This window comes from Vigna umbellata, chromosome 4 (genome assembly GCF_029865625.1).
Source record: "Vigna umbellata cultivar VRB3 chromosome 4, Vumbellata_1.0, whole genome shotgun sequence".
Taxonomy (NCBI): domain Eukaryota; kingdom Viridiplantae; phylum Streptophyta; class Magnoliopsida; order Fabales; family Fabaceae; genus Vigna; species Vigna umbellata.
Genome location: NC_142168.1, coordinates 45,298,170 through 45,321,542, shown reverse-complemented (window position 1 = coordinate 45,321,542; position 23,373 = coordinate 45,298,170). Strand labels below are relative to the sequence as shown.

General features: G+C 30.9%; 2 protein-coding genes across 2 annotated transcripts; one reads left to right on the top strand and one right to left on the bottom strand.

Annotated features, from left to right (window-relative positions):
- The first annotated feature begins 6,865 nt into the window (after nucleotides 1-6,865).
- Nucleotides 6,866-10,126, top strand: LOC124847651 (NAC domain-containing protein 83-like). The gene is made up of 3 exons (XM_047325194.2): nucleotides 6,866-7,233; nucleotides 8,534-8,766; nucleotides 9,768-10,126. Exons 1-3 carry the CDS (start codon nucleotides 7,047-7,049, stop codon nucleotides 9,957-9,959), a joined length of 612 nt encoding a protein of 203 aa, XP_047181150.2. The 5' UTR covers nucleotides 6,866-7,046; the 3' UTR covers nucleotides 9,960-10,126.
- A 3,901-nt stretch (nucleotides 10,127-14,027) lies between these two features.
- Nucleotides 14,028-17,807, bottom strand: LOC124847652 (Chaperone DnaJ-domain superfamily protein). Its single transcript, XM_047325195.2, has 3 exons — nucleotides 17,658-17,807; nucleotides 16,057-16,235; nucleotides 14,028-14,422 (listed from the first exon to the last, which is right to left on the bottom strand). The coding sequence occupies exons 1-3, from the start codon at nucleotides 17,658-17,660 to the stop codon at nucleotides 14,266-14,268; spliced, it is 339 nt and encodes a 112-aa protein (XP_047181151.1). The 5' UTR covers nucleotides 17,661-17,807; the 3' UTR covers nucleotides 14,028-14,265.
- Between the last annotated feature and the right edge of the window lie 5,566 nt (nucleotides 17,808-23,373).

The window sequence follows — 23,373 nt, the reverse complement described above, 5'->3', positions numbered from 1 at the left end:
ACTTAATTGATATAAACATTTCCTTCGTTAAACAAGTTTTTATTTGAAAGGAAGTCTTATTAAACCGTTGTAGCAAAAACATTCTAACAACTGAAAAACACTTAAAAAGATTTTATTGTTTTCCAAAGTTGAGCATCTAACAATTTATGTAATATCTTTCAATCCTCGATTAAAGTGTTATTACATTGTTTGTGTAAAAGTTTTCCATTTACACTATTCAACCCCACTTCTAATGTTTTTTCAGATACTTCGGCAGCTAACCTCGAGGAACATGGAAAACGAAAGCTATGCCGTCAACCATCCTCCTTTATTCAAAGGAAAATGAATTGAAAAAGAATAAAATTAAAGAAAAATTATGGTAATGTCAAAATAAATGAAAAGATTGAAAATGATTTGATTGATATACTATAATAAGTTCTTGTTATATATTAATATCTTCGAAAAAATTTGTAAAATAATTTTTTAAAAATAATTTAAATTATAATTAATTTTTAAAATATAATTAAAATAAAAATTTAATATTTTTATTTAAATTTACTTATCTTATTATAAAAATCATAAATATTAAAACAATAATCGGTTATATAAAATATGTGATCGATTATCTTTTGAAATGCACAATAAATCTTCGCATTCTTGTGACAAATGTTTAACTCGTCAAATTTTCCTTAGTTTACATTAATTTTCAATTTTTCCAAAGTCAATTACTTTAGTTTCCTTTTATATATAAAAGGAATAAAATTAGCTGTCGGAGGACACGGTGTCGTGGTAGTTACTAGTACAAAAATTAAAAAACTATAAGTAATTTTATAAACTCAGCCAACTCTGACCAGTTCAGTGTAAACACCAAACCCCAAAATCAAAAGCAACAGGAGTTGAAGTCAAAAGACCGAGTGAACTCGTGGGTACTAACTCTTACTCGGAAACCCATTTGAGCACGTGGTACACATGCTGTACACTGTTACGAGAGCATGGTTCTTGACCAAAACCAGGAACAGTACGTGTTTTTTCAACTACAACAATCTAAACACTACACGACAAAAAAAACATAAATAAAAGGTAAATGAGTAAATATTATCATCTTATCCTTAATTATAATTAAAAAACGAGTGAGTATCGTTATTAGGTTTTACGATACTACTTTTCTAGTAAACTATACTATCTTTCTTTTTATTTATTGAGAAAAAGGTAACCAATTATTATTACCATCAATGAAAAAGGTTAAGTTGGTTATTTTTCAAGGCTTAATTATAATTGTGGTTTCAATATTTTTAAAAATTCTTAATTTGTATTTAAACTTATTTCATGGAATGTTGATTTTTACATCGTACAAAATTTACAATTTCTGTCCTAAACGTTTGTTCTATGTAATGTTTATTTCTTAATTGATTATAACTTTATTGAATTTTTAATTTTCAAAATTTTCATAGTTATACTTAATATTGAGTAATTAAGTGGGTTTCGTTTAATAGTTTGAAATTAGATCTAGATATTTTTTGTTTATCAAAATAAAAAAATTGAAGAATGATATTTGTGTTTACAATCATCATTATTTCTCCTCCGCTACTTTAATATGATATTTTTCCTTAAACACTTAAAAAAAAAACTTTAGTGATATCAAGTTGATGTTAAATGCTTACCATGATAATTCATAATTTTGTTTAAGTAGATCTCCATACATATAAAGTATCCTTCTTTATAATAATAGGATGTTTCTAAAATAATATATATGCATATAATTACCAATAATTAAAAATTAGGAGACTAAAATAATAAACAAATGAGGGAGCAAAATTACAATTAAAGTTAATTGTAATTGATTCTAGTGTATTGTATAGTTTCAATTTAATTGTAAGTGATTATAGTGTATTGTATAGTTTCAATTGTAATTGATAAGTATTCCTACATAACTTATAGTTATATTTATATAGACTTATACTTATCCAGTTCAAATATTCGGGTTTGTTGTATATCTATTCGATCTAATTTTCAGACCAAAGTTAATTTAGAGTTGGTTCAAGGCCTAAGCAGGTAAAGTCCTTTATACCTCCAAGACAAAAAGACCTCAAAACCCATTAAAATAAAATTATGATGAAAAGACTTCATCCTTAAGTTTGTTTTAGGTTCTCCAAACCCTTGAGCAACCCCTAAGCCAATCTTTATGGAGTAACCAACTTCTCCAAAACCATACCTCAAAATTTATGCACATTCTCCCCAAGGGAAACCGAAATCCCCTTCTCCTAAACATCAAGAAAAAACCCACAAATAATTGTAAAATCCAAAGAAAAATAATAAAATAAAGTATATAATAATAAAAAAATAAAATAAAATAAATTTATTTTTGTGATTTATAGGAAGTCGTAATATTTTTATGTAATGTCATGGTATTGTATATGAAGTTGTGATATTTTTATATGTTGTTATAATGTTTTATAGAAAGTCGTAATATTTTTAAATGATGTTGTGGTGTTGTATATAAAGTTGTAATAGTTTTATTAATTGTCGTGGTGTTTTATAGAAAGTTGTTGTATTTCTATATGTTGGCTTAGTTATTTATAGGAAGTTGTAGTATTTTTATAAGATATTGTGATGATGTATATGAAGTCGTAGTATTTTTATATGGTGTCGTGGCATTTTATAGGAAGTTGTAGTATTTTTATATGAGGTTGTGGTGTCATATGATGTCATGTTGTTCTATCGTGGTGTTTCTCTATGAAGCTATGATGTTTTATTTGTTGTCGTGTTATTTTATATGATGGCATGTGGTATGAGTTGTGGTGGTAGGTTGACATATTTGTTCTTGGTTACCGAGTTATGTATGAACTTGGTTGGTTGTTAGTCGACTTGTTATAAATATTCTCTGTGGTGTTTGTTGTGATTATCATGTTGTTGTGATTAAGGGCTAAATTGTTCTAGTATGTGTAGTGTTAATTATATTGTATTTTAAGGTTTATCATTAGGTGAACATTGTCTTGAGGGTTGTGCATGTGAATTAGCTTTGGACATGAGACACTACACATGTTTTGTGTGTATTGAATGTACTTTTTGGGTTTGGTCATATTTATTTTATAGGGATTAGGGTGTTTTATGCCATGCAACCCTTGGAGTGGAACAAAAAATTGATGGAGAATGAGTTATGATGCTTATGTGATGAACCATAGTGTAGTGTTGGTTCCATGTCATTGTTAAAATTTTGCCTCTTATGTACTCATGGTAGTGTGCTCAAGGAAGTCCTACTTTGGCAAGTGGGTCCTCCTTGAGTAAAGAGGAGAGTCCTACTTTGGTAAGTTGGTAAAAAGAATTGTGGAAGTCCTCCTTTGGAGAGTAGACCATGTTTTGGTTAATAGGTCGAGTGGTCGGAGTACGGAAGAAAACATAATGGGTGGTGGTGATAGCATGGTTTGTCTGGATTGATAATGCTTTATTGTGTGGTGGATTTGATTTAAGTAGGGGTGTTATGATCTTAGAAAATAACTAATAATTGTATTATTATATGATGTTTTGATGTTTATTTTGTTAGTTCACCCTTACATTGATAGTTTCCACCTACGATGATGTTATCGATGTTGATGTTGTGTAGAGCGAGAGACGAGTGGGGAATTATTATCGATGTTTTCAAAAAATTGTTTGACAATTAAATTATTTATGTTTTAGTACATTATTTCAAATTGTAATTGGATTAATTATTATTCCCGCATATTTTGTTATTTTGTGATAAGGAAATAAAGTTTTAAATTTTCACTATAATGTGATGTTGTTAGAGTTGTGCTTTTTCTAAAGAATCAACGTTCTTTTACTTATACATGACATCCTAAAATGGAATGTTATAAAAACAATCTGACATAGAGAAAGTTTGCCAAAAGGACAAGAAAGGACAGTTGAATCTCATCCCCTAATGTTAACTCGACAATGGCCCATTGAGTTTGTTCAATAAACACAAGATCAAATGAAGGACGATCCCATCATAGACATGATATCCACCAAGAATGTGACTTCAGGCCGTCACAATTGTCTAAGAACACTAGGGATTTTACCTAAGTCAGGGCCTTTGACACCTCGAGAGTCTCGATTGTCATGTCATTCTAAGCTCATCCTCATCCATAGCTAAATGGATCCATGCACACACACCTCAAGGGCCTTCACCCTTCATCTTAGACATTGAAGACATAAATGTCCCTTAAAAGGAAATCATCAATGTTAGAGAATACAAAAAAACAACAAATGTAGAGGCTCATGTGAAGGAATATTTTACTTAGGCTAACATTCACACTTTAGACATAATGGTCCATGGTTGGCTTTTTCCTATCACACTCGATAAACATGCCTTAGAGTGGTACTATGTTGTTTGACCTAACTCAACCAATTCTTTTAACACTTCATATGCCATGTTTACCGCATGGTCTGTTGACCGCAAACTAGTGGTAGAAACATCAATCCCCCTTAAACATGTGGACGAGGGAGATCGTGAACCCTCCAACGATTTATGGAGTGCTTCATAATGACAAATTGATAGATTCTCAACTTGCATCATGTCGTGCACGACCTCCTATGTGAGAATGTGACCCTTTCCTATACTTGTTCTTCATTGACTCCTAGGAGAATATGGATACTCTACCGGTCCGAGCAACTTGATAAATCAATATCGAGAAAAGTAGATATAAGCAAACTAAAAAAGGACCATACCTTCAAACAAAGGAAGGAAAGCAAGTATAGTACATGTATGCCTCTAAATGCAAGCTGAGATGTTATTTGGCTACCACATCCAAAGCATTCCCCCAATTCGAAGACCTAAATAAGCGGAGTAGTTATCACCAAAATATAGGTCGTATAATCGAGGAATGTAACCAGTTGAACAACATAATCAAAGAACTCATTCATTTAATGGAAAGGATTAATGACATGTGTTCTCCTTCTATTTGAGAAGTTTTTGCATTGGTCTCCAAGTTTGTAGAATTAAGATTTTGCTTCTCCTTTTTGTGAGACACCTCTATCATTTCTTCAACTATAAATTGAGGTGTCTCCCCATATATAATAACTATCTTTGAATTTGAGTAAAGTTATGCTGCCCATTTTGTATCATACTACTCCACACATGTCACTAAGGCTAGAGCATCCCGTATAGGTTTCCTTTAGTCACTCTTCCTTAAGAGTTTGTCCAACCTCTCTTGAGAGCTCCCAAACACCATCATCTCATCACCATTAAGTCATCAAAATTTGAGTCATACATCACACTTCTTATAGCTTCCGCGCACCATCATCATCTTTGAAGTCTCTAACTTAACTTGTGTCGTATAACTTGAAAGGAACCTTTCATCACATCTAGTCAAACCTGACACCTCTCCCCTAAAACCTCTTCATCATTACACTCTTCAAGGTTGCAGGGCTATTATACTTATAGCACGAGACCAAAGAAATATAAATTTTCTTTGCACATAAGGCACTAATATTAGCATAATGGCAACAACATAAAGACTCAAATATATACCATATTTAGCTTGGGGATAATGTACTACATACGTTCGAGAAAATCTCGACCATCCAAGCCTAAATGTACTTGGACCATATGTTGTAAGGACACATAATATGCCTTGGTAACAACATGACGAATGAGCTTACATCGTATCGGCTAGGTTAACTCACATGGCAAGTATTGACTAAGTTAAAATTATTGTTAAAGCATGATTAGTAAAGTAATGACAGAAAAATTATTGAGAGTAAGTAGTTACGTGGATCATACCAATGTAGGTAAAAACTCATAAATATAATATAAATAACAAAATATTCAAGTTCTTGCATTTATTATTGTCTAACAAACTTGACTAACTTAGTGTTGGAATATATTCTAACAAACACATCTCTTTCGATCCATGAGAAGATTGACAAAAGACATCTTGATCCAAAAGTGTGAAGTTAGAGAGGAATACTTTTAGAATCTTTGCCATATATTCAACTCTGTAAGAAAAATAATCAATGCACCCATTTTTATTTTCAAAAACTTAACTGTGAACATTTTACATCTTTGGTTAATTTATGCAAGAGGTTTCATGTTTCCGAATTTGGGTGAATTAAGGTTGGAGAATTTAGCATACACGTGAGAATTGAAGTCGTAACGTGTTACAATTTTTACTTCTATTTATTCAAGTATTCACACTTGTTCATTACGACTTCAGTTAAGTTAATATATTTTTTTTTTCTTATTTTAACTGAAATTGTATTAGAAATTATGACGTTATATAACTTTTAATTATTTTTAACCATACAACAATATTAATTATTCACACACATAAATATTTATAATGAGATAATGTATTTTGGTTATTTTATTTTCATTATTTTTAATTTCTTCGTGTTTCTATTAATATCATCACAACTTTTTCTTCGCTTTATTATTTTGTCATACGTTAAATTAATTAAATTAATTAGTTAAATGAAAAAAAAATCATTAAACATAATAGAATAAAAACTAAAAATGAGTTTACTTTAAACAAATTAAAAATACATTTAAATAAACAAATTAAGAAAGAGTTTACAATAAAAAAAACATTAAACTGAAGTCTGCATAACTTCACACTTAAAAATAAAAATCTAAAATGAACGCTCCAGTTGAAACAGAAAAAAAAAATTACTGAATTCTCGTCATTAATGTGAAAACTTCCCTAAAAAAAGATACACGTTATTCGTCTTCAACTATCTTAAAGTCTTCATCCCTCTTACAACTTAACCCAATTTCCTAAAATTAAAAAAATCAAACCTCTTTACGTAAATTGAAAAGTAAATTAACCTAAATCTTACTCCCCAAATTAGTTACTAAAAAAATGAGCATTTCTAGTGAACATGCCTATTGAGACCAAGCATTCTCTCTCGTACACGTCCTTTACCAGGATGTTGCGTCTATAAATTGGAAACCTTTGCAACCACGACTTCTGAACAACCCAATTATCCTTTGTTGTGTGCTTCCCGTGAAATAACACACGTGGGTATCGTTCTCTGATGCAAACTTGATAGAGAGCTTCTTTCGTTTATCAGTTTTCTCTTTCGTTCCAAAGATGGAAGGGCTCCAAGAAGGCTTTGTTGTAAAAGGGGGCATAAAATTGCCGATTGGGTTCAGGTTTCGTCCCACAGATCAAGAGCTTCTCCTTCACTACCTCAAGAAGAAGGCCTTTTCTCAACAGTTACCTGCTTCGGTCATTCCAATCTGTGATGTCTTTCAGTCTGAGCCATGGCTGCTTCCAGGTTCCTTTCATTCTTTCTTTCTTACTTCTTTCATCAAAATCCCTTCAATTTTCGATCTATCTTTGTTTCAATTTCGCCAATTTCTTGTAGAAAATAATGCTAATTTAATAGAAATAAATTATATGGTTGGTGGGAATTTGGCTTATCAAGCGAATTCTCAGTCCATTTCTTGGGAATCTGATGGAGATTCAGTAATTCAAAACGTTGAATAGAAAGTTAACATTGAAATGTTTCGGTCAATTTCTAGCATAGACGAATAAAAAATATACTTTAATAGAATTTTTGTCTTAATATCGGAGGGTTTATTTAATATTATTTTTTTTAATTTATTTTATTCTTAATTGATATTTCATTTTTTAAAAGAGTTTATGTAGTTGTTTCAGTTAGATTAATGTTAACATATTGGAAAAATAATCAAGGAATTTTGTAATCTTCCAATCTTTTATCTTTTTTCTGTTTCGACTCACTCCATCTCAAGATGAATAGAAAGAATTGAAATAATACAATCTGAAATAGTGAAGAATTAAAAAGATTTAGAGTCATTGACACGTGATTTTTCTTTTAAACGATATCAACACTAATTTAACAAAATAACTATATTAATTTCTTTTAAATAAAATGATATTTTAAATAAAGAAAAAAAATTGAATGAACTTAAATATTACGACAAAAAAAAACTTATTAAACAAAAAAAAATTATCAAAACTTCCATAGAATTCGAACCCCCGATAGCAGCCAAATTCGAGATAAACCGATGATGAAAAAAATAGACTGAAATTCAGTTATGGAATAATCGAATTCCCTCTTGATGCAATATTTGATGCTATTCTAGAAAATAAATTTAGAACCTTGTAAATTTTTTTGTTAAAATAGTAATATCGGTGGAAAAATATCCAATTTGGCAAGTGATTTTGGTAACCATATTAACAATGAGCCACCATAACAGAAACATTTTTCGCTCGAATCACTGATGAACAAGAAATTTTCATTATACTTTGATAAATCTTTAAGCCAGAATGGTCCAATAACGGCCGGTGAAATAGAAGAATAAAATGTCCACTTAGAACTCGTTAGAATAGACTCTATGACTCTGATATACCATAGGTGAATTTAAGCTTAACTTAATCCCACAAAATCGGTTTATAAAGTGAGGTTTGCATCTCCCTTGTATATTATAATTTGACCTTATCTCTAGTCGATGTGATACTTCCGTCACTTTAAGTGCTAGAAATGGAAAATATGCGTAGTTTTCCTTGTTGAAGCATGATATTGAACTATTTTTGGTGAATCGTACTTGTAGGTGATTTGAGGGAAAAAAGGTACTTTTTTAGCAATTGTGGAAAAGTGAACAAGAGAAGTGCAGGTTCAGGTTGTTGGAAATGTGTTGGAAAAGAAAAAGAAATAAGGGTTTGTGAAAACAATGAAGTAATTGGGATGAAGAAAACAATGATGTTCTGCAAAGGTTCCCATGAAACAAGAACTCGCTGGGTCATGCACGAATTGCGTCTTCTAACTTCCTACCCATATCATCAGGTAAACACAAATTAAGGACACTTTTAATATTTTCCGGAAATTTTATTATTTTACTTTTTGTTTTTTTTCGAAAAAAAATTAGGTGTTGAAAATTTTCTTTTCTGGTTAAAAATTATTGTTATCATAAATATATAATATTTTGTTCTTCTTGAACTATTTAATGTGGGAAATATATAATATATTTAAAATTATTGTTATCATAAATATATAATATTTTATTGTTAAAAATAATATTTTATTCTTCTTGTAAAATATTCATTCCTCTAATAATACTCACTTGAGTAATTTTATTAGGAAATTATTAAGCCACGTAACTGGAATGCTTATAGAATCGACAATGATATATATTCACTCTAATGATATTTATGTTTAAAATATGTATTGAGAGAGATTCGTTTCAATTTTTTTTTAAACTATTCTTGTTTTACTAATATTTATATAAGTTAAGATTTTCCATTAAGTTTTTTTACTGTCTTCTGCTAAACATGAAAGATGCACTGATATTAATATTTTAAAAATCTTTTTAATATATCTTAAGACATCAAAATCATGGTCTGTCAATGTATTTTAAAGATACACGAGAGAAACAATATAAAAAACTCAACTAAAAATTTCAAATTCTATTTATATCTAACAATTAATATGCAGTGTCCAAGTATAAAATAGAAGAATAAGAGTTAAATATATTTTTTATTCTTAAACTATAATATAAAATTAAAATGATGTTCCGCTCTTAAATTAAATTATAAAATATTTACTCTTTATATTTTAAAGTAATGCAAAACATTTTATATTGCAGAAATTAAATGTTTTATAATTTATTTTGGAGAAAAAAAATATAATTTTTTATAATAATTTAGAAAGAAAAATATTTAACTCAAAAAATAACTACTACTCACCATGAAATATATTTAGTAGCTTTAATTCGAACAAGAGGGTAATGTACCTAAGATGCATTATTGGCTATACTTTTCCATAAGAATTCATCCATTCTCCTGCAGATGGCAGTGGCAGATTTTGCTGTGTATGTCATATTTCAGAAAAGGAAGAAGATGACAAAAGCATCTCAGAAGAGACCCTTTTGTAGCAGCAAACTTCAGAGAGTACATGATGTTGAAGCTAGCATAATAGATTTTGAAATGGAATTTGGCAACGATAATATAGTGCTTCCGCCACCTTCTTCCCCATGTTGATGTGAAGACTGTAGTGAAACTTCTTAAGTAGACTAGGATTTAACTTATAGAGTAGAGCAGTGCTTGTCTCATATTTTATGCAATTGTATGAGATACAATTGTGAAGCCTCTAAAGCACCAAGTACGTTTATTTTACTTTGCAATAAATGAAACCACGTTTTAACTAACAGTCGTGTGTTTGTTTTCCCAGTTTGAACATCGTTCAACCATGCTTGTTTACACTTTTCAAGACAAAAGTAGAAGTCATATATTCATAGCGTTCAACTCAAAAATAAAACACACTTAGATTATTATTGATAAAAAACATAAGTCTAACTCAATCCTATTAATCGATATGTGAATTGAGATTTACGTATATCTATATACTATGAAATTGTCTTATCTCTATCTAATGTGAAATTTCCTACACACTCCTCTCACGCTAAAATATATAGATATCGAGTTTGGGACTAGACATTAATGAGTGGTCCAATAGTAACCCAATAGCGGATGGAACTAGAATAAACTTTATTGCATGACTCTCATACCATGTTAAATATAGTAAAAGTAGATATATGATTAATCTTCCATGTGTCTAAAACACGTATAGAATAATATATTTATAATGAAGAATGATACAAGTATATATAGCAACCAAACATAAATATAACAAATAGAAGATATTGTTAAAAAAATATCAATAATATCTACCAATATCAAACAATAGCAAAAGTTTGTGTTTCCCTAATTAATATAAAATGCAATATATCTAACACTCCCCCTTAAGCTTATGCATATAAATCGTATGTACCAAGCTTGTTATAATTATAATCGATTCTTGATCATCTTAAATACTCAATGAAAATATCTATTAACTGATCATTTGAGTTATCGAATTCAATTTTGATGTTTCTAGATACAATCTTTTTTCGAATGAAATGACAGTCAATTTCAATGTGTTTGGTCATTTCATGAAAGAGAAAATTATAACTGATATGAAGAGTTGTCTCATTGTAACATATAAGTGTCCTTTGAGTGACATCTCCAAATTGTAACTCTCTAAGCAACTATTTAGGCCAAACAAATTCACAATGTTAAATATAGTAAAACTAGGTATAAGATTAATCTCCCCTATGCCTAAAACATACATAAGGTAAAACATTTATAATGAAGAATGATACAAGTATATATAGAAACCAAACATAAATATGACAAACGTTGTACATCACTAAGCGATAATCAAACAAACTCTCAATATGTCTTAGTAGATAAAAGTGTAAAAATATATTTTTGGAAAGCATGTTCAAAAGTCTTAATTGATAGTCCAAAAACTTAGGATAGAAGTCACCATGCTAAACTCACTTGTTGAATAAAATGAAGAAAAATTTAAAGTGTTTACATAGGTTAGACGATACCATGTGTTAAACGATCTACTTTATCTAATGGTGAAGTTCTCATCAACTGCTTGGTATCTTAGTACAAAGCTTAAATGATCAAATCCTACCAGAATGGTAGAATACGCAGAAAGAACTTTGTTGTTTTGAACAGGCATTAAATGTCGTTAAATGCCCAATGTTTGAAAACAACAAATGGGATAATCCTCCAACTTCATATCTTCTCCAATTTGTCTTCCTAAACCACGCTTCACTATAACAAAAGATTTTCTATTGAAGGTCATTGAACAATTTAACATTTTGGTTAACTAGCTCAAGGATGTTAAATTGAAAAGACAATTAGGAATAAAAAGGACAGACTTTAGATTTAGGGAGGAGATGGGGAGACTTGACCTAATCCCTTTAAGGAAGTTTTAAAGCCATTTTGAAGGGTAATGAAATTAGATTTTTCTTTGATAGGAAATGATTGAGAACAAAGGTATTACCATGGATGTGATCAGAAGCACCCGACTCAATTACTTATGAATTTTGACCTTTTATGGATTGAGAAATGTAAGTTATTGATGAACTTGGAGTTTGAGATGTTTGTATTAAACTATTAGACTTTAACAGTAGATACTATTGATATTTGTCCTTAAAGAACTTGGAGTTGGTAGTTTCAACCTTAGAGAATTGGTTATTTTTTAAGGAAAATCATGCAAGGTGTAACAATTTTCTTAGGTGCCCATCCTTCCACAATATGTGCACTAAGAACACCCTCGACCTCCATGTCCTCTTTCTCTAGTGCCACGTCGTCCTCTTCCTCTTGTGATAACCATGACAGATGGTTCTACTAGTTCATAAGCTTCTTGAGTTTGAGGCACCAGAACATGAAAAAGGCATGTGGTCAAGGTATCCTTGGAAGAAATCTCATGACTGATCAGAAGTTGATCTCTGATGAAATCTCATGACTGATCAGAAGTTGATCTCTGATATGATCAAAGTTTAGATGTAAAGCACAAAAGTCATTTTGAGAGATGAAAGCTTATTTGCATAATCATATAAATGTTGGATATCGTTGGCATAGATGTTTTGAGCTTTCTTTCAAAAAAATTGAAATGTTTTGAAAGCTCTAAGGGACATCAGAAGTCATGATTCCATGGATTTCCATAACAAAGCACACAATTGAAAATCTTCTTGTTTCCACTGTTCAACTTTTTCAACAAGCACATGGTTTCCATCTTGCTTAAGGTGGTGGTCATGATGTTCTTCGTCAAGAAACCACATTTCAACACTAGAAGACTATGATAAATAATTTTTTCCATTTAGCTTCTTGGATGTAGTGGAGGGACCTCCAGAGAAATAACAGTTGTAGTAGCCATTTCTAATCACGGGAACAAAAAAAACAGTGTGGAGATGCTAAAACAGCAAGGGAAAACAAAAGCCCTAGGGTGATTTCCTTAAAGGTGGCTTCTAAACTTCACTATAATGAAGTTTCAAGGATCATAACATAGAGGGGGAGTTTGACAACAATTATGGAGGTGGTGCGATGACATTTAAACCAGGGGACGACGATGCGCAGATAGCACACGCCTAGTTACAATGAACAGAAATGGCGCATGTGGCAGCATGCGAGGGCAAACTGACCCTCGGTATTGGCAGGGTTGGTCGTCGCTTTGGGTGGCGATCTAGATTCGGTAATCACCAGACGAAACTACAACGGTGACTAGCGACAAACGATGGCAGATGATGACAAATCGACAGATAACAATGGTTGACAACATTGGACAGTTTCAAAAGACAGTTGATAGCTGCATATAAAAGTGGACAACAACAAATAGAGCTAAATAGTCATGAACAACAATAACTAATGCATACGAATATGACAAAATAGAAACTAGAACGGAATAACCTATTCTCATACCAACTTTAGATTAAAAACAAATAAATATAATTTTAGAGGACTACTTGGACTATTCTCATGTTCTACTGTTTATATTTATAGAATTTATATAGTAAATAGTGAAAGGTCAAGAGACTATCCTAAACTCCTAGGTACCATAAATAAAAATAACCCACACATTATTCTCTACTTTAGTCTTTCCAACTTCACTAACCTAAATAGACTCAATAATTATTTCAACAAATATCAAGTTTAACCTAGCCAATTTAATTTACTCTATTTTCCTGGGCTTTGTTCCATCCTGATGTTACATATGTCAATTTTACTTGTTGGTTAATGAAAAAGCACATGTTTTGGCTAAAACGACTTCAATCCCTTGCTATTTTACACTTCAAAAGCTCAATGTATAGTGTTTTGCATGTGTTTTTACAATTATAGTGGATCCGTTGACTAAAACTTTACCACCTAAGAGTATAATGATAAGTTGTTAACAATATACATTATGGTTATAATGTTTATATTGCCTGATCGTTGTAATTTCCATTATAGATGTCTCTATTCTGTCATTCACATTACTTGGCATACATTATTGTTTTATTTAGTAAAATGATCGAATTTATCTTGAAAGGAAAATTAAAGATATCTATTACAGTTTAATATAAGTTAGATAATTTTTTATACATGGAAGGAAACTTGTTATACAATACACTTCTCCCAACGAACCACACCGAGTGTTTCATTACCACTTATTATTGCAATATTTGACAGGAACTAAATATCCAGGAGCTTTGAGAAGTCTGCGCCATCTATGTACATAGGAAAGGAAACTTCGAATTTTCATTATCTAAAAGGAACCAAAATCACGGGAAGACTACAATGTTTATAAACTAAATGAATTCCTATTTATGTATTTCATAAGAATATATATATATATATATATATATATATATATATATATATATATATATATATATATATATATATATACATATATATATATATACACACACAACTTTGGGTTGATGTCTAGAATTAAGACATTGCAACTGTGTTAAAATGCAGATCCACTTCCTTTTCCCTTCCCTAGCATAACATCTTTTGCTTCATTTATTTTGGAAGCAAGGTAATGACTTCCACCCGCATCAGGATGGTTTGCAACCATTACTCTTCTGTGTGCTTCTTTCACCTTATCTGCAGTTGCACTTTCCCTGATGAATCATGGAACAGTATAAGTTTAGAAAAACATAATGAAAAACACAAGATCAAAATTCTGATCTTGGAGAAGAAAAGCACAAGGATTAGTAATGAACTGATAGGATGAGAGCATCAGGAGGTTTACTTTTGCCGAAAGCGAAGCAGAAGCAGGGGTTTCAACATCAAGAGTAATTGAATATGACACAAATTAGCATGTAGAGAAAGAATACTTGAATGATCTTGCTGAATTTTCTTCCAAGAATAGAACACCTTTTATGAGTGGTCAAAGGATGGATAATCCTATATAGTTGGAAGATGCATATGTTTTCAGGATTTACATCCGAACTCTCTGGTCACTGTTCTATGGTTTCTGCAAACATAATTTTGTTTCCCTATATCAATCATATGGACTGCTGCTCATGAGACGCTTAAATAGGCTTAATAAAGGAATTCCCATAATTCCTTGGTTTACACTAAATGCATAGGGGATTCATCACCTAGGAATTCATCAAACTCCAGCTTATGGTTGATTAAAAACTAAAGCTAACGTTTATTGTTCAATCACCAGAATTCAAAATGACGACTTTCAGCATGCTATGGTTACCAGTAGTTTTTCCTTTTTTTACAGCCATGGTTAGGTTACTAGTAAAATGTTGGTTTTCTTCGCCAATATTTTAAAACCAATAAACTTGTTGCACCAAAATATATATATATATATATATATATATATATATATATATATATATGACAATATAATGATGAGAACAATCAAAACTACCCATTTTGTAAGATATGAAGATCTAGAAAGTTCATTATTGTTTTACCATCAAGAACAATCAAGCATTCAGACGTACCCCTTCCTGTCAGTTTAAGGTTAGCACAGAGGTTAAGAAAGTTGGTGAATAACATTGATGATAGTAAAAAATGGATTATTTAGTGAAGAGAAATTGGGCCTATAAAAGGTGGGATTTGTGTTTGTGGAAATTGTCTTCAAATTATAGACAAAAAGGATGACCGAAAAAATAATTCACAAAATTGATCTTCTGTTAAAATTATTAATATCATCTATATAAAGTACTTGCCATGAATATACACATAGAAGTGGAAAATCAAATTACTACGACCATGATATTATCACGTTACAGAAAAATTGAAACGTGCTTAAACCTCTTAAATGACAGTTATTTTGTGACAAACTTGTCTCAACTTCAATAAAATTCCCTTAACTAGCACTCTCCAGAATCACACATGAAACACTCAAAATCACCAAAACAACTCCCTACCTACCTGAACCAACGAATGTGCATGTAAGATTACTCTAACTTGGTGTAAGAGTATTTGGTCAATCCGCAAACCTTAAGCGTTAAAGAAGTAATTACGTTCAAAGACACAACTAAGCAAGTAACATAACTACATATCATAATACATGAACATAAACAACATATACTTAATCATTTAACTTCAAGAGTCACTCTCCATAAATAACAAGGTAATTTGATGCCTGATGAGCAATCAAATATTAACATAACTACATATCATAATACATGAACATAAACAACATATACTTAATCATTTAACTTCAAGAGTCACTCTCCATAAATAACAAAGGTAATTTGATGCCTGATGAGCAATCAAATATCAAGCTTACCGGATGCCTAATATTAGAGATGCTTCTCTCCTAGTCATTGTAGGTTGGAAACCACCATCGTAGAACCTACGCACTCTGGGTATTGGGGGTCGAGCCTTGAATGCTTGCCATGCTTGGACGCCATACCTTCCTGCAAGTGCTGCAGCAGCTACAGCAAGACCAGCAAGAAATGGTGTAGCCTAATATACAAAGCAGTTTGTTAAAAGTTTGATGCTAAAGAAAACTAAATGAGAAAATGAAATAGTAGTTGATATTCTTTATCCTAATTATGACTTTTAGTTCAACAAGAATACCTGAAGACCGTAATAGATAAATGGGGCAAAATCAGGTAAATGTACCCATGTGGTGTACTGTTTTTGGAAAATACCAGAATGGGCAAAATTTTTTTATTACAGGTTTTGGTATAAGTCATGGTATGAGGAAGCGACTTCATTATAGTCAAAGTAGAAGTCTTGGGTTATGGTGACGACATTCGCAGAAAAATATAAGACAAGATTAATCATATAATCAGCCATCACCATATTTTATTTTATTTTTCTTATTTTTATTTCCTAAAATTCCTTATGGAAAAGCTTGTCCAAGTACACTCAAGAAAAAGTGAGTTATCCCGTGATTTGGCTCAAAAATAATTATGGGCTATGCCTATGTGTAAATGGAATTATTTACTCTATGGAAGTTGCTAGCCTTGGCAAAATGGGTATTTATATGGTGATGGTAGATTATATGATTAAATCATAGTCTTACTGAAACACAGATGTGCGAGCACGTTTGCACGTGGGGTTGTCTATGCCATGTACATTTTGGAAGAATGATAGATAATTGTGACTTTGACAAGCTTCTCCATCAATATTTCTTAAAAATAAAAAAATAAGGAAATTGAAATCCTCATAAGTTAAAATTCACTTATGCATAAGCTAATGTTACATTTAACCTGTGTAATAAACTAATTTTAACTTTTAGTCAGAAAATAATTGCATTTTTCTTTCACATTTTTTTCTCCTAAAAGTTCTTATGGGAAACTCGTCCAAACAAACCCTAAACCTAACACAGTTGTTCAAAATACATAGAAATAAGCAACAGAGTAACCGTGTAAAGAACCTTTACACTATCATCTAATTACAGATAGACATGTATGGTAAATTTGTTGAACAGAACTCTTATCACCAACAATACCTAGAAATTAAATTTTCCCCCTCCATATAACAATATTTCATAAGTCCATATAAATTTTACATTGTTGCATTCAGGCACCTCATGGAGGTGGGGAACAGGCTATACAGTGAAGAGTGATAAGAGAGCAAAGGAGCGTGGGAAAAAAATACATTACAAAACACAAATTTGCTACTGAGACAACAACATCAATAGATCATTTCAATGACAGTCCATTCTACCCATACTCTTCTTAAATGCATTTTCAAACAATTACAAAATTATGACCTAAAACAGATAATCATGAGGCCAATTTGAATATAAAAAGGAAAACAGGAGTCGCACAGTTTGTAATTAGTTTCAAAACTACATGGGTCAAATTACTGAGGAGTGTTGCAAGAAAAGAAAAAATTGAAGAAAACAAGGGTGAACAAGAGAGAGGATCTGCTTACCATTCCCGGGGAAGTTGAAGGACTAAGAAATGTTGGCCCTTTTCATTCACAGGTTCTGAATGTCTCTATCTCTCTGCTAAGGGAAGAAGAAAGGCTGAACACACAAATCCGGAATTTGCTTCAGGGTTCGCGTATTTCGATCTTCTATATTTTCTTGAACGAAGGAGGAAAATTATTTTAATATATATATATTAATTTTGTCCTAAATTAATTTTGTTTTAAATTTTTTTAATTTGATCTTTTTTATTGTTGTTTAAATAATTAATCCACAGTAAATCATGTCTCTTTTTGTTTTTTTTTATTTTTTATAATTTTTATTTTTTACTTTTTATATTTAGTTTTAATAAGTGTCACCTCAGGTTAATATCTTCTATTTAATTTAATTTTTATATTTTTTATTTTTAATTAATTTAGTTTTAATTTTATTTAAAATAGAGTAATTTAATTATCTTTACATTGAAATTTAATTTAACTTTTATTTAAATATTATATTATTATTAAATATTTTAAATTTAAAGTTAGAGTTAGTTTAAAATTAGAATGAAAATTTTAATAATAAGAATTAATATCACTCGTTTAAAATTTTAAGAGGTTAAAAATCTCTTTTACCTTTTAACTTCTTAAAATTTTTCACTTTTTAACGTCTTAAAATTTTAAAAAGAATTTTTCACTTTTTTATCTCTTAAAATTTTAAACCAATAATATTAATCATTATTTTTAAAATTTTCCTTCTAATTTAAACCAACTTTAATTTTAAATTAAAAATATTTAATTAAAATGTAAATTTTAATAAAATATATATAACATTTATATAAAAAGAATAAAATTAGTATTAATTTCGAAATAAACAAAATCGTTCAGTTTAGAAAAGAAAAGTCAAAGAAAAAAAGACTAAATTAAAAAAAATAAATGTAAAAATCAAATTGAATATAAATTCTAACACATGCACTATATTTGACATGTGAAATTTTTTTATTAAAAAAATTAAAAATTCAAAAACAAAACCATGAATTAACATGTGAAAGATCTTGTTCAGTGTCCCTTAATTATTTAAAAAAATATTAGAAAAAAAAATCAAATCAAACAAAATTGATAAAAATTAGAACCAAATTGAAAAAATATTATTAAAACTAAATTGAATAAAATCTGTATCATGAAACACATTTTGGACACATAACAAACAATAATTTTAATGAGTCAAATAGTTTATAAAAAAATATGATTGATTTTTTTTCTCATTTTAATATTTTTATTTATTATTTTCTTATTCACATAAAAATATTTAACTCTTGAATTGAATTTCATAATTGTGTATATATTTGTTTTAGAGGGGAGATTTTACAATTTATATGAGAATCAAAATAAAAAATATCAATATCGATAATCTTTCTATAATTGATCTTGATTTATGTTATTTTTTTGTCAAAGTGTTTTAAGATATTGTTCGTGAAAAAATATTTCAATTTTTGTTAAATAAGTTTATTTTTAAGATATGAGATATAAATTAGGCTAGATCAAAATAAGATAGCACTAGATCGAGCTCATATAAAACCTAGACAAGTTAGACCACATTAGATTCAAACCAAGTTGATTTGAGTCAAATTGGACCTAAGTCAAGTTGAGTTTATATGGGTCCATGTCAAGCTAAGTTAGCCTGACCCTAGGTTGAACTGAGTTGGCCTAGGCTAACCTCGAGTGAGTTAGCTCGAGCCTCAATTGAGTTGAGTTAATCGAAACTTAAGTCGATCCAAATCGGTTCGGGCCAGGTTGGTTTAAGCTCAAGTTGAGCCGAGTTAGGACATCCCACACTCAGTTGAGTTAAGGTGAGTCTATGTTCATCTGTGTTGGAGTGATCCATGTTCAGCCAAGTTTGGCTAGGCCTGGATAACTTCTAGCTTGATGAAGAAGTCTCACCTAACCCAAGTAAGACCAAGTTAAGTCAAGTCGAGTTGAGTCTGATTGAGCCCAAGTTGAGTACAATCGATCCCAAGTTGAGTTGAGTATGCCTAAGATAGCTAAGTCGAGCCGATTTAATTTGTGCTTAAGCCATGCTAAGTTTTTCTAAGCCTAAGTCAACATAATTTGGAGTGGGCCCATATTCATTCAAGTCGGGGCTAACCCACATTTTGTTGGGTTTGGCTATGTCAAGGTATGTCTTAGTTTGATCAAGATTAGTCAAACCTACCTGAATCAACCTAAGTTCAAGTTAAGTCAAGTCAACTTGAGCCCTAGTCAAGGCGAGTCAATGTGAGATCATATTCAATGGAGTTGAAAAAGACCCATTTTAAGTCAAGTTTACTCAAGCCAAGCTCGCACTAAGTCAAGTTGAATTGGGCTTAGGTCACATTGAGACAAATCGAGCCATAGACATGTTATATTAAGTTGGGTCGATCCCATGTGAAATTGAATCAAGTCTATCCGGACCTAGGTTGAGTCAAATCAACCTAAACCAAACGCAAACCAAACTACAAAAGTCAAAATATGAATTTGAGAAATATGAAGAATTTCATATTCTTACTTTTTAGGAGACATTTGAAATTTTATAACATTAAGTAATCCAATTACTCTAATGAAATTTTAGGATTTCAATTTCCTTCTAATTCTGTCATCCAAATAGTTAATTTTACTCAAAAGAATTTTAAATTCATCAAATAAATGAGTTACTCTCTTAAATTGTCTAATCTAATCACATTAGTAGTTTACTAAATAATATAAAAGATTATTTTTTATGTTATCTTATAAACTTAGTTACATTTAAATAACTTTTGTTTCACTACAAAATTTCCATTTTCTCTTAAGTGAATATTTAACAAGGTTATTTACATTTTTAGTATGGATTATACATTTTTTTTTCTTATGTGATTTTGTTCAAATGTATATTAAATCTTAGCAATTACAATCTTTAATTTCATCAAATCGATGTATTTTATCATTTTTAATATTTTATGTACTTACGTTGACTTTGTCCAATTGTTCTTTGTTATTATGATTTGATAGTTATGCAATTATAGTTTCTTTGGAAAAAAATATGTATAATTTGATATTAAATTTCTAATAATCATATATTACTTTGGTGTGATTTGTATTTTTTATAAAAAACATTATTTAGAACATCAAGGAATGAGCACAACAAATGTAGCTACAAATATACCTATCACCAAATGTAGATAAAGATGAAATAAATATTTTATATCCATCGAGTATGAAGATAGAGACAAAAATAAAGAATTTTTATTTTGAGGATATAGCATAATAAAACCCCATTATCGAAGTCTTATCATCATGATACATGAAACATTAATTTTAGTGTTAAAATATAATAGAAATTGTGAAAACATTCTTTGAAGTGAAAAAATGGATTTCTTTTGGTTTATTGATGTTAGATAAAATTTTCTTAATATTTTTTTAATTTTATCCTTCAATTCAATTATTTGTTATCATTTTGGTATTTGAACGTATATTATATTAGCATGCCAAGTTCATAAATTACATATAACTCCATCAAATATATAGCAAGTCACTTAAATTTAAAATATACATAAGAATTAAATATAAGTATATAACATGTCAATATCTTAATACTAGTATTTCTGCCCACGCTCAAGATTTTAAAAATTATAGGCTTAATACTCCTGATGGTCCCTATTTTCATCAAGTGTGTTCGATTTGGTCCCTGTTTTTTTTTTGTTCAATGTTGTTCTAAAGAATTTAAAATCTGTTCAATTTGGTCCTTTTTTTAAACGTCGTTTAAATCGTTAACGACAGACAGTCCAGGTGTGCACAACAGTGTTGAGATGATATTTAATTGTCCACGTGGATTCCCTTCAGGCACAGTGAGTTGGATTTAATCATTTTGAAATTGCAATTGCAGATATTAGGATTTTTGTTTTCAAAATTAAATTAAGGGTGCTGAGAGTCAAAGTTCTTGCGTGGTTTGGTAGCGAAATCAGGAAGATTGGGAAGAACATCAGTGACGTCGAGTTGAAATTGGAAGCATCGATCTTTGGCAGTCAGGTATGCGTTCGTAATCTCGTAACTAAGCTCTATGTTGTGACATTCCTCTGTAACATTTTATGCACACATCAAAATGTGAGTGTTAGATTTTTTTTCAAAGTTAGATTGTGTTGAAAAATTGTGCGAACTGTTTAGGGCATTAATGTGTAACATATTATAATTGGTTGTGTATGGTTTATTGTTTATTCTTGGTTTATTGTTTATTGTTCCCATACGGTTTAGCAGTTAATTTAGCGTAAATAGCAGTTACTTTTTGTGTTTCCATAGTGGTCCCATGCCCATAAAGTTGATTTTGTAGGCTTGCGTTTGGAATGTCTGAGGAGAGATTTAATGTTGTGATCCACCATGGTGGGACCGTGCTAAAGGATATACCTTTTGGATATGTTGGTGGGGAAGTCACTTATTAAAGTGTGGACCCTGACAAATGAAGTTATTTCGAAGTGCTAGATTCCATTAAGGAGTTGGGGTATATTAAAGTGTCTGAGTTATTTTATTGCATTCAAGATATTATGTATAAGTTGTATGATGACAGAGATGCAACGAACATGGTACACGTTACCAAGTATTTAGGGGAAGTTCACTTATTTTTGATCCACAGTGTGGATGAGGAGCTAGAGATTATTGTTCAAAGTGAATTAAATGAAGAACTTGTGTCTTGCAAGTATAGAGAGTGAATGTAGCCATGTAGGTGGGAATGAGGATGATAAAGTGGAGGTGCAGGGGGAGGATGATGAAGTTGTTGTGCATGTGGAGGATGAAGAAGTGGCTATGCATGATGATGAAGTGGCTGTGTAGGATAATGAAGTGTCTGTGCAGGTGGAGGATGAAGTGGTTGTGCAGGTGGAAGATGATGAAGTTTCTGTGCATGTGGAGGATGAAGAAGTGGTTGTGCAGGAGGATGAAGTGGTTGTGCAGGTGGAGGATGAAGTGAACGTGTAGGGAGGGGATATTGTTGAACAGAATGTTGGGGTGGAGGAGGAGGAAGTTGTTATTGAACAACACGGGCAGGGGAGGAAGAAGTAGCCATTGAAGAGTTTAGTTCAAGTGAGGATGATGATGCATGGGTCGTGCATGGTGAAGTTTCTCATGGAGTAGTTGATGAAGAAGAAGTGGATGAAGGACTAGTTGATGTTAATGTTAATATTGATGAAGGACTAGTAGATAACAATATAGAAGGCTCTGTGTCAATAGAAGTTAATGAAAATGAAATGAACTGTGATTTAGACACACATGACAGTGCACATAGGCAGAGAAACCCAAATGACAGGGCGTTGTCTGATGATGAGTGAGACTCAAAATTATTGGACAGTCCAAAAGAAAGTGGAAGTGAGGATGGAGTTGATGAAAGGCAAAGTTGTGGTCCATTTGGGACATATGTCAAGCAAAAAAATATGTCAGAATACAAGTGGGAAGTGGGAACAAAGTTTAGTGATAAAAATGAGTTTATGGAGGCTGTTAGAAGTTATGTCGTCCATGCGGGGAGGAATTTGAAGTTTGTTAAGAATGACAATAGAAGGGTACGAGTGAGATGCTTGGGTGCATAAAAAAATGTCCATGGATGGCTTATTATGGATATTTATAAGGATGTAGAACATGGCAATTGAGAAAAATATTGGATACTCATACTTGCAGTAGGCAATTCAATATCAAAATGATGAATGCTAAGTGGTTGAGTGAGACATTAGATACCACATACTTGAAA

Excerpts from the sequence above, each read along its gene's own strand:
- LOC124847651 (XM_047325194.2), top strand. The coding sequence starts at position 7,047 with ATGGAAGGGCTCCAAGAAGGCTTTGTTGTAAAAGGGGGCATAAAATTG. Across the intron at positions 7,234-8,533 it reads TGAGCCATGGCTGCTTCCAG|GTGATTTGAGGGAAAAAAGG; the intron begins GTTCCTTTCATT and ends TCGTACTTGTAG. Across the intron at positions 8,767-9,767 it reads CTTCCTACCCATATCATCAG|ATGGCAGTGGCAGATTTTGC; the intron begins GTAAACACAAAT and ends ATTCTCCTGCAG.
- LOC124847652 (XM_047325195.2), bottom strand. Across the intron at positions 14,423-16,056 it reads TCTCTAATATTAGGCATCCG|GGAAAGTGCAACTGCAGATA; the intron begins GTAAGCTTGATA and ends ATGATTCATCAG.